We start from the raw sequence: 19068 nt of genomic DNA, 5'->3' as shown, positions 1-19068 counted from the left end.
CACAGAACCAAAGGGCTGAGAATTCCCTGAAATTTGGGGGTTTTTGGCCCCTTTTTTGGGGTTATTTCGATGGTTTTTGGGTCTTTGATTCATCACCCCTCCCCCCCCTCCCTCCTCCTTCCCCGCCGCCATTTTGTCCCTCAGCTCCTCTCCCTCTTTTGAGCCAATTTAACCCTTTTTTGGGCCTCTCAAAGACGCCCATTTCCACACAGATCAGGGGCTGAAACCACCACACAAAATACTCACAAAACCGCTCTTTTATTGCTCTTTTTTTACCTCAATCACCCAAAACCCACTTTACCCATTAAAAACAAACACCCCCCAACTCCCCCCTTAGGAAAAAGAGCCTTTTTTGCCACTTTTCACCTCAAAATCACCACAGAAACCGCATGTACATGGGGGTCCCCTACATCCCCCCTCCCCCAACTCCATTCCCTCCCCCATCCCCCAAACTCTAAACCTTTAATTCCCATTAACCTTCATCCCCCTCCCCCCCCCCCCTTAAAAGCTGCCATTTAAAGGCAAAAAATGCGGAATCTGAGGGCGGTCTTTATGTGGCGGAGCGATACGAGGTGATGCGGCTCAGTCCGGTTCCGACCGGCGTCTGGTGGCGCAGTGCCGCTCTGCGCATGCGCACCCCCCTCCCCCTCCCACCGCAAAGCCGCTCTACGCATGCGCAACAGCGCCCCCACAGCCGCAGTCCTCCACGCATGCGCATCAGACCCCCCCCCATAGCTGCAATGACTCCCTCATTATACCTCAGGTAGAAGCCTTTTTTTTTTGGTCTTAAAACCTCTAAAATTCCTCTTTTTCCTTCCCTTCGACATCGAGAAACCCTTCTATTCTTCTATTACTAAAAAACAACGCTCAAAATCCCTTTTTCCTTCCTATTTTACCTCAGAAAAGTCGCCCCCCCCCCCCCCCAATCTCATTATACCTCAGGTAGAGGTCTTTTTTTGTCTTAAAACCTCTAAAATTCCTCTTTTTCCTTCCCTTCGCCATCTTATAACCCTTCTATTACTAAAAACAACGCTCAAAATCCCTTTTTCCTTCCTATTTTACCTCAGAAAAGTCGCCTCCCCCCCCCCAATCTCATTATACCTCAGGTCGAGGCCTTTTTTTGTCTTAAAACCTCTAAAATTCCTCTTTTTCCTTCCATTCGCCATCCTATAACCCTTCTATTACTAAAAACAACACTTAAAATCCCTTTTTCCCTCCTATTTTACCTCAGAAATGAGCCCCCCCCCCCCCCCCCCATCTCATTATACCTCAGGAACGGGCCTTTTTTTTTGCTTTAAAACCTCTAAAATTCCTCTTTGTCCTTCCCTTCGACATCGAGAAACCCTTCTATTCTTCTATTACTAAAAAACAACGCTCAAAATCCCTTTTTCCCTTCTATTTTACCTCAGAAAAGTCGCCTCCCCCCCCCCCCCAATCTCATTATACCTCAGGTAGAGGCCTTTTTTTGTCTCAAAACCACTAAAATTCCTCTTTTTCCTCCCCTTCGACATCCTATAACCCTTCTAATACTAAAAACAACACTAAAAATCCCTTTTTCCTTTCTATTTTACCTCAGAAATGACGTGTTCCCCCCCCCCCCCCCGCCATCATATTATACCTCAGGAAGAGGCCTTTTTTTGTCTTAAAACCTCTTAAATTCCTCTTTTTCCTTCCCTTCGCCATCCTATAAACCTTCTATTACTAAAAACAATGCTCAAAATCCCTTTTCCGTTCTATTTTACCTCAGAAATGACGTGTCGCCACCCCCCCCCCATCTCATTATACCTCAGGAAGAGGCCTTTTTTTGTCTTAAAACCACTAAAATTCCTCTTTTTCCTTCCATTCGCCATCCTATAACCCTTCTATTACTAAAAACAACGCTTAAAATCCCTTTTTCCTTCCTATTTTACCTCAGAAAAGTCGCCCCCCCCCCCCCCACAATCTCATTATACCTCAGGTAGAGGCCTTTTTTTGTCTTAAAACCTCTAAAATTCCTCTTTTTCCTTCCCTTCGACATCCTATAACCCTTCTATTCTTCTATTACTAAAAAACAACGCTCAAAATCCCTTTTCCCTTCTATTTTACCTCAGAAATGAGCCGCCCCCCCCCCCCCCCCATCTCATTATACCACAGGTAGAGGCCTTTTTTTGTCTTAAAACCTCTAAAATTCCTCTTTTTCCTTCCCTTCGCCATCCTATAACCCTTCTATTACTAAAAACAACGCTTAAAATCCCTTTTTCCCCTCTATTTTACCTCAGAAAAGTCGCCCCCCCCCCCCAATCTCATTATACCTCAGGTTGAGGCCTTTTTTTGCCTTAAAACCTCTAAAATTCCTCTTTTTCCTTCCATTCGCCATCCTATAACCCTTCTATTACTAAAAACAACACTTAAAATCCCTTTTCCGTTCTATTTTACCTCAGAAAAGTCGCCCCCCCCCCCCTTTCCCACTCATCTCATTATACCTCAGGTAGAGGCCTTTTTTTGTCTTAAAACCACTAAAATTCCTCATTTTCCTTCTCTTCGCCATCCTATAACCCTTCTAATACTAAAAACAACGCTTAAAATCCCTTTTTCCCTCCTATTTTACCTCAGAAATTACGCCCCCCCCCATCTCATTATACCTCAGGTAGAGGCCTTTTTTTGCCTTAAAACCTCTAAAATTCCTCTTTTTCCTTCCCTTCGCTATCCTATAACCCTTCTAATATTTAAAACAACACTTTAAATCCCTTTTCCGTTCTATTTTACCTCAGAAAAGTCGCCCCCCCCCCCCAATCTCATTATACCTCAGGTTGAGGCCTTTTTTTGCCTTAAAACCTCTAAAATTCCTCTTTTTCTTTCTCTTCGACATCCTATAACCCTTCTATTACTAAAAACAACACTAAAAATCCCTTTTTCCCTCCTATTTTACCTCAGAAAAGTCGCCCCCCCCCCCCCCAATCTCATTATACCTCAGGTAGAGGCCTTTTTTTGCCTTAAAACCTCTAAAATTCCTCTTTTTCCTTCCCTTCGCCATCCTATAACCCTTCTAATACTAAAAACAACACTAAAAATCCCTTTTCCCTTCTATTTTACCTCAGAAATGAGCCCCCCCCCCCCCCCCACAATCTCATTATACCTCAGGTAGAGGCCTTTTTTTGTCTTAAAACCACTAAAATTCCTCATTTTCCTTCTCTCTCCACCATCCTATAACCCTTCTATTACTAAAAACAACACTAAAAATCCCTTTTTCCTTCCTATTTTACCTCAGAAAAGTCGCCTCCCCCCCTCCCCATCTCATTATACCTCAGGTAGAGGCCTTTTTTTGCCTTAAAACCTCTAAAATTCCTCTTTTTCCTTCCCTTCGCCATCCTATAACCCTTCTAATACTAAAAACAACACTTAAAATCCCTTTTCCATTCTATTTTACCTCAGAAATGACGTGTTCCCCCCCCCCCCCCAATCTCATTATACCACAGGTAGAGGCCTTTTTTTGTCTTAAAACCTCTACAATTCCTCTTTTTCCTTCCCTTCGCCATCCTATAACCCTTCTATTACTAAAAACAACACTAAAAATCCCTTTTTCCTTTCTATTTTACCTCAGAAAAGTCGCCCCCCCCCCCCTTTCCCACTCATCTCATTATACCTCAGTTAGAGGCCTTTTTTTGTCTTAAAACCTCTAAAATTCCTCTTTTTCCTTCCCTCCGACATCCTATAACCCTTCTATTACTAAAAAAAACACTAAAAATCCCTTTTTCTCTTATATTTTACCTCAGAAAAGACCCCCCCCCCTTTTTTCACCCTTTCCTCCCCTTTCTCCCCCCCATCCCCCTCAGGATTTGGGTTAAAAACAGCAATAAAAGCCACTTTCCTCGTATCTAAAAGCAGTTAAATACTGAAATTATCCCTTAAAAATCCCTTTTTTCGACGTTTTTTGCCTCATAAAACAGCCCCATCGGCCTCCCACCCCATACTGGTGTATCCCCTGCGGTGTCAAACACTAAATAAACGTAAGAATAAACATATTCTCATCTCTTTTCATACTAAAATGCCCCTTAGTGATAATATATATTAATATACTACAAAAAAAACCCTTTTCTGTGATATTTTACCTCAGAAAACCGGCCTTTTTTTGGCTCTCCAGCTCCAAGCACGACCCCCCCTCGCCCCCCCATTTCCCTCGTCATTTTTGAGGTAAAATCATAGAAAAAGAACAAAAATAACCCCTCCTCATCCTTTGTTTGTTATCACAGAGTTGATAAATTGTTTAAAATACTTTTAAAAACGATTTTTTTGCTATATTTTACCTCAGAAATGCCTCCCCCCCCCCCCCCCCCCCCATCCCTCCCTTTTATCTCCTCCCATCTCAGGCTTCCCTCATGACTTTTACCCCCCAAAACCTCACAAATAACCCCAAAAATCTCATAAATAACCCCAAAAATCTCATAAATAACCCCAAAAACCTCATAAATAACCCCAAAAACCTCACAAATACCCCACACCGGTGCCCTTTAACAACAAAAATAGCGATTTTAAAGAGATTTAAATGCACTAAAGTCGCTATTTCTCACAGAACCCCCTCCGTTTTTCCTTACGAACCAACGGGATGAGGCTTAAAAGACACAAAATTCTCCCCCCAACCCCAAATAATTACAATATTTATGGTATTTTTGGACAAATTACGTGTCGTTTCGATCTTAAAAGTGATTTAAGTGTTAATCATTGTAATTACTAAACATCAATAACGTTATTCCCACCACAGAAACCCGATTTGGGGGCTTATTGCCTTATAAAAAAGAAAACTAACCTACTTTTTGTTATAATGGATGAAAAATATTAAATAATGAAGAAAAAAGCGTTATAAAAACGAACTCCCGGCTATAGAAATAAGGCCTAACGGAGGAGCCCGGCACACGGCGCCTCGCCACCGCCATCTTGTTTAGTGACTCCAAGATGGCCGCCGTCACGTGGTGTCGCCGCCATTTTGTTCTGCGGCCCCAACATGGCCGCCGTCTTGTGGTGTCGCCGCCATTTTGTTTCGCGGCCCTAAAATGGCCCCTAAATGCCCCCAAATTCGCTACAAGCCGCCCCAAAATGGCCCCTAAATGCCCCCAAATTTCGCTACAAGCCGCCCCTAAAATAGGCTGAAGCCACCTTAATCCGTACCAAAGCACCGTGGATCCGCTCTGACCTGCTTCCAAATAGCCCCAAATGGCCCCAAAATAGCCAAAAAAACAACACATCCATCCCCAAATAGCCTTAAATTAACCTCAAAAGACCCACATTGAACCAAAGCAGTGCCCAGCTGCCCCCAAAGAACCCCAAACTGCCCCAAAATAGCTTTAAATTTCCCCAAACAACCCCAAAATAGCCTCAAACTGCCCCAAATAGACCCAAAACAGCCACAAACTGCCCCAAAATAGCCCCAAACTGCCCTGTATTAACCTCAAACTGCCCCAAATAGACCCAAATAGACCCAAACTGCCCCAAAATAACCCCAAAATAGCCCCAAACAGCCCCAAACTGCCCTGTATTAACCTCAAACTGCCCCAAATAGACCCAAAACAGCCCCAAAATAGCCCCATAACAGCCCTAAACTGCCCTGTATTAACCTCAAACTGACCCAAATAGACCCAAAACAGCCTCAAACTGCCCCAAATAGATCCAAAACAGCCCCAAACTGCCCCAAAATAGCCCCAAACTGCCCTGTATTAACTTTAAACTGCCCAAATAGACTCAAAACAGCCACAAAATAACCCCAAAATAGCCCCAAACTGCCCTAAACTCACCCAAACAGCCCCAAACTGCCCTGTATTAACTTCAAACTGCCCCAAATAGACCCAAAACAGCCCCAAAATAGCCCCAAACAGCCCCAAAATAGCCCCAAACTGCTCCAAAATAGCCTCAAACTGCCCCAAAACAGCCCCAAACTGCCCTGTATTAACCTCAAACTGCCCCGAATAGCCCCAAAACAGCCACAAACAGCCCCAAATAACCCCAAATGCCCCAAAACAGCCCTAAACTCCCCCAAACAACCCCAAAATAGCCCTAAACTGCCCCGCATTAACCTCAATCTGCCCCAAATAGCCCCAAATAGACCCAAACTAACCCCAAAATAACCCCAAAATAGCCCCAAACTGCCCTGTATTAACCTCAAACTGCCCCAAATAGACCCAAAACAGCCCCAAAATAGCCCCAAACTGCCTGTATTAACCTCAAACTGCCCCAAATAGCCCCAAAATAGCCCCAAACTGCCCCAAAATAGCCCCAAACTGCCCTAAACTCCCCCAAACAACCCCAAAATAGCCACAAACTGCCCCAAATAGACCCAAAACTGCCCCTAAATAGCCCCAAAACAGCCCCAAACTGCCCTGTATTAAAACTGCCCCAAAATAACCCCAAAATAGCCCTAAAATCCCCCAAACTAACCCCAAAATAGCCCCAAACTGCCCTGAATAGACTCAAAACAGCACCAAACAGCCCCAAAATCCCCCAAATTAACCCCAAAATAGCCCCAAACTGCCCTGTATTAACCTCAAATAGACTCAAATAGTCCCAAATAGACCCAAAACTGCCCCAAAATAACCTCAAAATAACCCCAAATGCCCCAAAACAGCCCCAAACTGCCCTGTATTAACCTCGAACTGCCCCAAATAGACCCAAAATGCCCCCAAACAGCCCCAAACAGCCCTAAACTCCCCCAAACAACCCCAAAATAGCCACAAACTGCCCCAAATAGACCCAAAACTGCCCCAAACTGCCCCCAAATAACCCCAAAATAGCCCTAAACTCCCCCAAATAGCCCCAAAATAGCCCCAAACTGCCCTGTATTAACCTCAAACTGCCCCGAATAGACCCAAAACTGCCCCAAACTGCCCCAAAATAACCCCAAAATAGCCCCAAAATAGCCCCAAACTGCCCCAAAATAGCCCCAAACTGCCCTAAACTCCCCCAAACAACCCCAAAATAGCCACAAACTGCCCCAAATAGACCCAAAACTGCCCCAAAATAGCCCGAAAACAGCCCTAAACTGCCCTATATTAACCTCAAACTGCCCCAAATAGCCCCAAAACAGCCCCCAACTGCCCCAAAATAACCCCAAAATAGCCCTAAACTGCTCCAAAATAGCCCTAAACTGCCCTGTATTAACCTCAAACTGCCCCAAATAGCCCCAAAACAGCCCAAAATAGCCCTAAACTCCCCCAAACAACCCCAAAATAGCCCCAAACTGCCCTGTATTAACCTCAAACTGCCCCAAATAGCCCCAAAACAGCCCCAAAATCCCCCAAACTAACCCCAAAATAGCCCCAAACAGCCCCCAAATAGCCCTAAACTGCCCTGTATTAACCTCAAACTCCCCCAAATAGCCCCAAAACAGCCCCAAACTGCCCTGTATTAACCTCAAACTGCCCCAAATAGACCCAAAACAGCCCCAAAACTGCCCCATAACAGCCCTAAACTGCCCTGTATTAACCTCAAACTGACCCAAATAGCCCCAAAACAGCCACAAAATAACCCCAAAATAGCCTGAAACAGCCCCAAAATAGCCCCAAACTGCCCCGTATTAACCTCAAACTGCCCCAAAATAACCCCAAAATAGCCCCAAACTGCCCCAAAATAGCCCCAAACTGCCCTAAACTCCCCCAAACAACCCCAAAATAGCCACAAACTGCCCCAAATAGACCCAAAACTGCCCCAAACTGCCCCAAACTAACCCCAAAATAGCCCTAAACTCCCCCAAATAGCCCCAAACTGCCCTGTATTAACCTCAAACTGCCCCAAACTGCCCCAAAACTGCCCCAAACAGCCCCAAAATAACCCCTAAATAGCCCCAAACTCCCCCAAACAACCCCAAAATAGCCCCAAACAGCCCCAAAATAGCCCCAAACTGCCCTAAACTCCCCCAAACAACCCCAAAATAGCCACAAACTGCCCCAAATAGACCCAAAACTGCCCCAACTGCCCCAAAATAACCCCAAAATAGCCCTAAACTCCCCCAAATAGCCCCCAAATAGCCCCAAACTGCCCTGTATTAACTTCAAACTGCCCCAAATAGACCCAAAACAGCCACAAAATAGCCCCAAACAGCCCCAAAATAGCCTCAAACTGCCCCAAAACAGCCCCAAACTGCCCTGTATTAACCTCAAACTGCCCCGAATAGCCCCAAACAGACCCCAAATCCCCCAAATTAACCCCAAAATAGCCCCAAACTGCCCTGCATTAACCTCAAATAGACCCAAATAATCCCAAAATAACCCCAAAATAGCCCCAAACAGCCCCAAAATCCCCCAAATTAACCCCAAAATAGCCCCAAACTGCCCTGTATTAACCTCAAACTGCCCCAAATAGACCCAAATAAACCCAAAATGCCCCAAAACAGCCCCAAACAGCCCTAAACTCCCCCAAACAGCCCTAAAATAGCCCCAAACTGCCCTGTATTAACCTCGAACTGCCCCAATAGACCCAAAACAGCCCCAAACTGCCCCAAAATCCCCCAAACTGACCCCAAAATAGCCCCAAACTGCCCTGTATTAACCTCAAACTGCCCCGAATAGACCCAAAACAGCCCCAAAATAGCCTCAAACTGCCCCAAAATAGCCACAAACTGCCCTGTATTAACCTCAAACTGCCCCAATAGACCCAAAACTGCAACAAACAGCCTTAAAATAACCCCAAATGCCCCAAAACAGCCCTAAACTCCCCCAAACAATCCCAAAATAGCCCCAAACTGCCCTGTATTAACCTCAATCTGCCCCAAATAGCCCCAAAACAGCCCAAAATAGCCCTAAACTCCCCCAAACAACCCCAAAATAGCCCCAAACTGCCCCAAAATATCCCCAAACTGCCCTAAACTCCCCCAAACAACCCCAAAATAGCCACAAACTGCCCCAAATAGACCCAAAACTGCCCCAAACTGCCCCAAAATAACCCCAAAATAGCCTCAAACTGCCCCAAAACAGCCCCAAACTGCCCTGTATTAACCTCAAACTGCCCCAAATAGCCCCAAAACAACCCCAAACTGCCCCCAAATAACCCCAAATGCCCCAAAATAGCCCTAAACTCCCCCAAATTAACCCCAAAATAGCCCCAAACTGCCCTGTATTAACCTCAAACTGCCTCAAATAGACCCAAAACAGCCCCAAAATCCCCCAAATTAACCCCAAACTGCCCTGTATTAACCTTATACTGCCCCAAATAGACCCAAAACAGCCCCAAACAGCCCTAAAATAACCCCAAAATAGCCCCAAACAACCCCAAAATAGCCAAAAACTGCCCTGTATTAACCTCAAACTGCCCCAAATAGACCCAAAACAGCCCCAAAATAGCCTCAAACTGCCCCAAAATAGCCCCAAACTGCCCTGTATTAACCTCAAACTGCACCAAAATAACCCCCAAATAGCTCCAAACTGCCCCAAAATAGCCCCAAACTGCCCTAAACTCCCCCAAACAACCCCAAAACAGCCACAAACTGCCCCAAATAGACCCAAAACTGCCCCAAACTGCCCCAAAATAACCCCAAAATAGCCCCAAACTGCCCTGTATTAACCTCAAACTGCCCCAAACAGCCCCCAAACAGCCCCAAACAGCCCCAAAATCCCCCAAATTAACCCGAAAATAGCCCCAAACTGCCCTGTATTAACCTCAAATAGACCCAAATAGCCCCAAAACAGCCCCAAACTAACCCCAAAATAGCCCCAAACAGCCCCAAAATAGCCCCAAACTGCCCTGTATTAACCTCAAACTGCCACAAATAGACCCAAAACAGCCCCAAAATAGCCCCAAACTGCCCTAAACTCACCCAAACAGCCCCAAACTGCTCTGTATTAACTTCAAACTGCCCAGAATAGCCCCAAAACAGCCCCAAAATCCCCCCAAACTAACCACAAAATAGCCCCAAACTGCTCCAAAATAGCCTCAAACTGCCCCAAAATAGCCCCAAACTGCCCTGTATTAACCTCAAACTGCCCCGAATAGCCCCAAACAGACCCCAAAATCCCCCAAATTAACCCCAAAATAGCCCCAAACTGCCCCACATTAACCTCAAATAGACCCAAATAGTCCCAAATAGACCCAAAACAGCCCCAAAATAACCCCAAAATAACCCCAAAATAGCCCCAAACTGCCCTGTATTAACTTTGAACTGCCCCAAATAGACTCAAAACAGCCCCAAACTGCCCCAAAACAGCCTCAAACTGCCCTGTATTAACCTCAAACTGCCCCAATAGACCCAAAACTGCCCCAAACTGCCCAAAATAGCCCCAAACTGCCCTGTATTAACCTTGAACTGCCCCAAATAGACCCAAAACAGCCCCAAAATAGCCCCAAACAGCCCCAAAATAGCCCCAAACTGCCCCAAAATCCCCCAAACTAACCCCAAAATAGCCAAAAACTGCCCTGTATTAACCTCAAACTGCCCCAAAATAACCCCAAAATAGCCCCAAACTGCCCCAAAATAGCCCCAAACTGCCCTAAACTCCCCCAAACAACCCCAAAATAGCCACAAACTGCCCCGCATTAACCTCAAATAGACCCAAATTGTCCCAAAACAGCCCCAAACTGCCCCAAAATAGCCCCAAACTGCCCTGTATTAACCTCAAACTGCCCTAAATAGCCCCAAAACAGCCCCAGAATCCCCCAAATTAACCCCAAAACAGCCCCAATGGGGGGGGGGGGGGTGGTGTGACAGTGCCATTGGGGTGGGTCTCATTAGTCTCATTTTTGGGCTAAAAAAGACCATATTTGGACTCATGGGGGGGGGGGTCCAAACTGGGGGGGGGTCCCAACCCTTATTATGGGGGGGGGGTCTCTCCCATTCTATCTATAGGGGGGGGCTCCTTTTACCTCCCCCCCCCCCCAGCCATGGTCTCATCCTCCCCCCTCCCCCCCCCCCCTCCCAAAGAACGATGCTGAACGTCTGGGGGGGGGCTTCACCCGTCTCAGCTCCGCACCTAAAATGGGGGGGGGGGGTAAGAAAAGACATTATTGAGGGGGGGGTCACATAAATGATCCCCACATAACCCCCCCCCCCCCCCATTCCATGCCCCCCCCCCCATAGCCCCCCCATAATGCCCCCCCCATTCCCTGCCCCCCCGTAGCCCCCCCCATTCCATGCCCCCTCCCCATAGCCCCCCCATAATGCCCCCCCATTCCCTGCCCCCCCCATAGCCCCCCCATAATGCCCCCCCCATTCCATGCCCCCCCCATAGCCCCCCCATAATGCCCCCCCCCATTCCCTGCCCACCCCCCATAGCCCCCCCATAACCCTCCCCCATAAGCCCCCCCATATTCCCTGCCCCCCCACAGCCCCCCCCATAAGCCCCCCTATATTCCCTCCTCCTCCCCCATAACCCCCCCCAATTCCCTGTCCCCCCCATAACCCCCCATATTCCCCCCCCATAGCCCCCCCCATATTCCCTGCCCCCCCATAAGCCCCCCATAAGCCCCCTCATATTCCTTGCCCCACCATAGCCCCCCCCATAAGCCCCCCCATAACCTCCCTCATTCTCTCCCCCCATATTCCCTCCTCCCCCCCCCCATAACCCCCCATATCCCCACCCCCATTCCTTCCCCCCTGATAACCCCCCCATATTCCCTCCCCCATAACCGCCCCATAGCCCCCCCATATTCCGTCCTGCCCCCCCATAACCCCCCGTAGCCCCCCCCATAAGCCCCCCCATACCCTCCCATATTCCCTCCCCTATAACCCTCCCCCATATTCCCTGCCCCCCACAGACCCCCATAACCCCCCCATATTCCCTCCTCCTCCCCCATAACCCCCCCCAATTCCCTGCCCCCCCCATAGCCCCCCCCACAAGCCCCCCCATATTCCCTCCCCCATAAGCCCCCCCCATTCCCTGCCCCCCCATAGCCCCCTCCATAAGCCCCCCCATATTCCCTCCCCCCCATAACCCCCCCAATATTCCCTCCCCCATACCCCCCCATTCCCTGCCCCCCCCATAACACCCCATATTACCTGCCCCCCTATAACCCCCCCCTATAACCCCCCATATTCCCTACCCCCCCAATAGCCCCCCCCATATTACCCCCCCCACAACCCCCCCATTCCCTGTCCCCCCATAACCCCCCATATTCCCTGCCCCCCCATAAGCCCCTCCATATTCCCCCCCCCATAGCCCCCCATATCCCCACCCCCATTCCCTGCCTCCCTATAACCCCCCATATTCCCTGCCCCCCCATAAGCCCCCCCATATTCCCTGCCCCCCATACCCCCCCCCATAACCCCCTCCTATATTCCCTCCCCCCCATAAGCCCCCCCATAACCCCCCCCATATTCCCTCCCCCCCATAAGCCCCCCATAACCCCCCACATATTCCCTCCTCCCCCCCCATAACCCCCCCATATTCCCTGCCCCCCCCCATAACACCCCCATATTCCTCCCCCCCATTCAGTGCCCCCCCCATAGCCCCCCCCATATTCCCTACCCCATAACCCTCCCCCATATTCCCTGCCCCCCATAGACCCCCATAACCCCCCCATATTCCCTCCTCCTCCCCCATAACCCCCCCCCAATTCCCTGCCCCCCCCATACCCCCCCCCACAAGCCCCCCCATATTCCCTCCCCCATAAGCCCCCCCCATTCCCTGCCCCCCCATAGCCCCCTCCATAAGCCCCCCCATATTCCCTCCCCCATAAGCCCCCCCCATTCCCTGCCCCCCCATAGCCCCCTCCATAAGCCCCCCCATATTCCCTCCCCCCATAACCCCCCAATATTCCCTCCCCCATACCCCCCCATTCCCTGCCCCCCCCATAACCCCCCATATTACCTGCCCCCCTATAACACCCCCATATCCCCCCCCCATAACCCCCCTCATATTCACTCCTGCCCCCCCATAACCCCCCATATCCCCCCCCATTCCCTGCCCCCCCCTCCCCCATAACTCCCAATATTCCCTACCCCCCCATAGCCCCCCCCATAACCCCCCCAAATTCCCTCCCTTATAACCTCCTCCCATTCAGTGCCCCCCCCATAACCCCCTATATCCCCACCCCCATTCACTCCCCCCCCATAACCCCCCTATATTCCCTGCCCCCCCATAAGCCCCCCATAACCCCCCATATTCCCTCCCCCCCCCCCCATAACCCCCCATAACACCCCATATGCACTTCCCCATAACCCCCCCATTCCCTGCCCCCCCCCCATAACAACCCATATTCCCTGCCCCCCCATAAGCCCCCCCATAACCCCCCCATATTCCCTCTCCCCCCCCATAACCCACCCCATATCCCCCCCCATTCCCTGCCCCCCCCATAACCCACCCCATATCCCCCCCCATTTCCTGCCCCCCCCATAACCCCCCCCATAACCCTTCCATAACCCCCCCCCATATTCCCTCCCCCATAACCCCCCCATATTCCCTCCCCACCTACCCCATATCCCCCCCCATACCCTGTCCACCCCATAACCCCCCCCATATTCCCTGCCCCCCCACAGCCCCCCCCATAACCCCCCATATTCCCTGCCTCCCCATAGCCCCCCCCATAGCCCCTCCATAAGCCCCCCCCCCCCATTTAGTGCCCCCCCCCCACCGTCCTCCACGTAGTCTATTGTGGCCAGTCTCTGTGGCCGGGGCCGTTGCTGTGTGTTTGGGGGGGGGCTGTGGGGAGGGTCGCTGCCCCCCCCCAGGGAGATGCAGCACTCGATCAGGGCGCTCATCAGCTCCGCCTATGGGGGAGGAACATATAGGGACCCATAGAGACCCATAGAGACCCCACAGAGACCCATAGGGACACATAGAAACCCCATAGAAACCCCATAGGGACACATAGAGACCCATAGGGACACATAGGGACATATAGGGACACATAGGGATCCATAGGGACACATAGGGACATATAGGGACATATAGGGACCCATAGAGACCCCACAGAGACTCATAGGGACACATAGAAACCCCATAGAAACCCCATAGGGACACATAGAGACCCATAGGGACACATAGGGACCCACAGGGACCTATAGGGACCCACAAGTGACCCATAGGGACCCACAGGGACCCATAAGTGACCCATAGGGACCCATAGAGACCCATAACAACCCACAGGGACCCATAGGGACCCCCCAAGTGACCCATAGAGACCCATAAGAACCCACAGGGACCTATAGGGACCCACAGGGACCCATAAGCGACCCATAGGGACCCATAACAACCCACAGGGACCCATAAGTGACCCATAGGGACCCATAAAGGATCCACAGGGACCCATAATGACCCACAGAGACCCATAAGTGACCCATAGGGACCCATAAATGACCCATAGGGACACATAGGGACCCATAACGACCCATAGGGACCCATAAGTGACCCATAGGGACCCATAACAACCCACAGGGACCCATAACGACCCACAGGGACCCATAGGGACCCCCCAAGTGACCCATAGAGACCCATAAGAACCCACAGGGACCTATAGGGACCCACAGGGACCCATAAGCGACCCATAGGGACCCATAACAACCCACAGGGACCCATAAAAGACCCATAGGGACCCATAACGACCCATAGGGACCCATAAGTGACCCATAGGGACCCATAAGGACCGATAGGGACCCATAAGAATCCACAGGGACCTATAGGGACCCACAAGTGACTCATAGGGACCCACAGGGACCCATAGGGACCCACAGGGACCCATAAAAGACCCATAGGGACCCATAACGACCCATAGGGACCCATAAGTGACCCATAGGGACCCATAAAGGACCCACAGGGACCCATAATGACCCACAGAGACCCATAAGTGACCCATAGGGACCCATAAGTGACCCATAGGGACCCATAAGGGACCCATAATGACCCACAGGGACCCATAAGTGACCCATAGGGACCCATAAGAACCCACAGGGACCCATAGGGACCCACAAGTGACCCATAGGGACCCACAGGGACCCATAACGACCCACAGTGACCCATAACGACCCACAGGGACCCATAGGGACCCCCCAAATGACCCATAGAGACCCATAAGAACCCACAGGGACCTATAGGGACCCACAGGGACCCATAAAAGACCCATAGGGACCCATAACGACCCATAGGGACCCATAAGTGACCCATAGGGACCCATAAGAACCCACAGGGACCCATAGGGACTCCCCAAGTGACCCATAGAGACCCATAAGAACCCACAGGGACCTATAAAGACCCACAGAGACCCATAAAAGACCCATAGGGACCCATAACGACCCATAGGGACCAATAAGTGACCCATAGGGACCCATAGGGACACATAGGGACCCATAGGGACCCACAGGGACCCATAAGTGACCCATAGGGACCCATAAGAACCCACAGGGACCCATAGGGACTCCCCAAGTGACCCATAGAGACCCATAAGAACCCACAGGGACCTATAAAGACCCACAGGGACCCATAAAAGACCCATAGGGACCAATAAGTGACCCATAGGGACCAATAAGTGACCCATAGGGACCCATAGGGACACATAGGGACCCATAAGTGACCCATAGGGACCCATAGGGACCCATAAGTGACCCATAGGGACCCATAAATGACCCATAGGGACACATAGGGACCCATAACGACCCATAGGGACCCATAAGTGACCCATAGGGACACATAGGGACATATAGGGACACATAGGGACCCATAGGGACCCATGAGAACCCACAGGGACCCATAGGGACTCCCCAAGTGACCCATAGGGACCCACAGGGACCCATAAGTGACCCATAGGGACCCCATAAGAACCCACAGGGACCCATAGGGACTCCCCAAGTGACCCATAGAGACCCATAAGAACCCACAGGGACCTATAAAGACCCACAGGGACCCATAAAAGACCCATAGGGACCCATAACGACCCATAGGGACCAATAAGTGACCCATAGGGACCCCATAGGGACACATAGGGACCCATAGGGACCCATAACGACCCATAGGGACCCATAAATGACCTATAGGGACCCATAGAGACCCATAGGGACACATAGGGACATATAGGGATCCATAGGGACATATAGGGACACATAGGGACCCATAGGGAAACATAGGGACACATAGGGACACATAGGGACATATAGGGACACATAGGGACCCATAGGGACACTTAGGGACCCATAACGACCCACAGGGACCCATAACGACCCACAGGGACCCATAAAAGACCCATAGGGACCCCCCAAGTGACCCACAGCGACCCATAAATGACCCATAGGGACCCCTAAGTGATCCACTAGGAACCCATAAATGACCTATAGGACCAATAAATGACCCATAAATGACCCATAGGGACCCATAAAGGACCCATAACAACCCACAGGGACCCATAGGGACCCCCCAAGTGACCCATAGGGACCCACAGGGACCCATAAGTGACCCATAGGGACCATAAGTGACCCACAGCGACCCATAAATGACCCATAAGGACCCATAAGTGACCCACAGGGACCCACAGGAACCCATAGTGACCCATAGGGACCCATAAGTGACCCATAGGGACCCATAAAGGACCCATAAAGGACCATAGCGACCCATAAGTGACCCATAGGGACCCATAAGTGACCCATAGCGACCCATAAGTGCCCCATAGGAAACCCATACCTGTGGTGACAGCACCCTGAGCAGCCGATTGACTCGACCCCCTTCGTGTTCCCCATCAAACTCCAACCAGAGCTGGGGGGGCTCCGTGTGCTCCGTGCCCCCCAACCCACACCTCCATCATCATCCCCGTCCTGCCCCACGGCGCCAACCAGCTCCCAGCTCAGCTCCGGGTACGACAAGGTCAGCAGCACGTGCTATGGGGGGACACTTGGGGGTCAGACCCACAGATGCAGCCCCATAACACCCCATAGTAACCCCACACTGCCCCATAGATGCCCCACAGTGCCCCCCCCCCCCACCCCATAGCCCCAGCTCTGCCCCATAGATGCCCCACTGGCCCCGTAGCTCCCCACAACCCCAATCCTGCCCCATAGATGCCCCACTGGCCCCATAGCTCCCCATAGCCCCAATCCTGCCCCATAGATGCCCCACTGGCCCCATAGCCCCAATACTGCCCCATAGATGCCCCACTGGCCCCCATAGCTCCCCATAGCCCCAATCCTGCCCCATAGATACCCCACTGGCCCCATAGCTCCCCATAGCCCCAGTCCTGCCCCATAGATGCCTCACTGGCCCCATAGCCCCAATCCTGCCCCATAGATGCCCCACTGGCCCCATAGCTCCCAATCCTGCCCCATAGATGCCCCACTGGCCCCATAGCTCCCCATAGCCCCAATCGTGCCCCATAGATGCCCCCATAGCTCTGATCCCACACCGACCCCATAGCTCCCCATAGCCCCAATCCTGCCCCATAGATGCCCCCCCCCCCCATAGCTCTGATCCCACACTGGCCCCATAGCTCCCCACAGCCTCAATCCTGCCCCATAGATGCCCCACTGGCCCCATAGCTCCCCATAGCCCCAATCCTGCCCATAGATACCCCACTGGCCCCATAGCTCCCCATAGCCCCAGTCCTGCCCCATAGATGCCCCACTGGCCCCATAGCCCCAATCCTGCCCCATAGATGCCCCACTGGCCCCATAGCTCCCAATCCTGCCCCATAGATGCCCCACTGGCCCCATAGCTCCCCATAGCCCCAATCGTGCCCCATAGATGCCCCCATAGCTCTGATCCCACACCGGCCCCATAGCTCCCCATAGCCCCATCCTGCCCCATAGATGCCCCCCCCCCCCATAGCTCTGATCCCACACTGGCCCCATAGCTCCCCACAGCCTCAATCCTGCCCCATAGATGCCCCACTGGCCCCATAGCTCCCCAATCCTGCCCCATAGATGCCCCCCAACCCCCCATCACCCCACACCTTCTCCCGGGCATCAATGATGGTGACCCCCTCCAGCCCCACAGCCACGTTAACGGGTCGCAACCCCCCCGGCCCAGCAGCCCCCCAGGGGGGCGGTCAATGGCCCCTGGGAAGAAAGCACACCTGGAAGGGAAATAGGGGGTATGGGGTCCATATAAAGGGATATAGACCCCCCCATATCCCCCTATATGGACCCCCCCCATATCCCCTTATATGGACCCCCCCCATTAAGGTCCATATAAGGGGATATGGGGGGGGGGGTCCATATAAGGGGATATAGGGGGGTCCATATAAGGGGATATGGGGGGGGGTCTTTGGGGGGGGGGTCCATATAAGGGGATATGGGGGGGGGTGGTCCCTGGGGGGTCCATATAAGGGGATATGAGGGGGGGTCTCTGGGTGGGGTCCATATAAGGGGATATGGGGGGTCCATATAACGGTATATGGGGGGGGTCTTTGGGGGGGGATCCATATAAGGGGATATGGGGGGGTCCATATAAGGGGATATGAGGGGGGGTCTCTGGGTGGGGTCAATATAAGGGGATATGGGGGGGGTCTCTGGGGGGGGGGTCTCTGGGGGGGGTCCATATAAGGTGATATGGGGGGGGGGGGGGGGTCTCTGTGGGGGTCCATATAAGAGGATATGGGGGGTCTATATAAGGGGATATGGGGGGGTCCATATAAGGGGATATGGGGGGGGTCTTTGGGGGGTTCCATATAAGGGGATATGGGGGGGTCTATATAAGGGGATATGGGGGGTCCATATAATGGGATATGGGGGGGGTCCATATAACGGTATATGGGGAGGGTCTTTTGGGGGGGGGTCCATATAACGGGTTTTGGGGGGGTCCATATAAGGGGATATGGGGGCTCCATATAAGTGGATATGGGGGGGGCTCCATATAAGTGGATATGGGGGGGGGTCCTTATAATGTATATGGGGGGGTATATTGGGGGGGGGGGTCCATATAAGGGGTTATTGGGGGGGGGTCTTTGGGGGGGGGGCTCAACAGCACGTACCCATATCCATGCAGGCGATGGCAGCCCTGTAGGAAGCTCCTCAGCAGCACCACGGGGGGGGTCTCGGGGCCTGGGGTCCGACTGAAGGCACTGAGCAGTTCCATCGGGGGGGGGGCCGGGGGGGCGACGCCGTAAAGACCCCCAGAATCGACCCTTTGGGGTGGGGGGGGGCAGCAGCTCCTCTAGGACAGGGCTGAGGGGGGGGGGGGGGGGGGGGGAGGATAAATG

The 19068-nt window shown here is 51.8% G+C and overlaps 1 protein-coding gene across 1 annotated transcript in view; it reads right to left on the bottom strand.

The window, feature by feature from the left end:
- The window catches only part of FRMD8 (FERM domain containing 8), a 27724-nt gene that overhangs the window by 7261 nt on the left and 1395 nt on the right, over positions 1-19068 (bottom strand). The window contains 8 exon segments of the mRNA XM_085535361.1: positions 10909-10925; positions 13525-13660; positions 16560-16663; positions 16666-16753; positions 17821-17885; positions 17888-17943; positions 18841-18942; positions 18944-19033. Of these exon segments, the coding sequence (XP_085391487.1) occupies positions 10909-10925; positions 13525-13660; positions 16560-16663; positions 16666-16753; positions 17821-17885; positions 17888-17943; positions 18841-18942; positions 18944-19033 (658 nt within the window).

Source organism: Coturnix japonica, unplaced genomic scaffold (assembly GCF_054131305.1).
Source record: "Coturnix japonica strain WE unplaced genomic scaffold, WE-NBRP24 Scf120, whole genome shotgun sequence".
NCBI classification, from domain to species: domain Eukaryota; kingdom Metazoa; phylum Chordata; class Aves; order Galliformes; family Phasianidae; genus Coturnix; species Coturnix japonica.
Note: the sequence above shows the minus strand (reverse complement) of the source record. Positions and strands in the feature narration are given on the sequence as shown.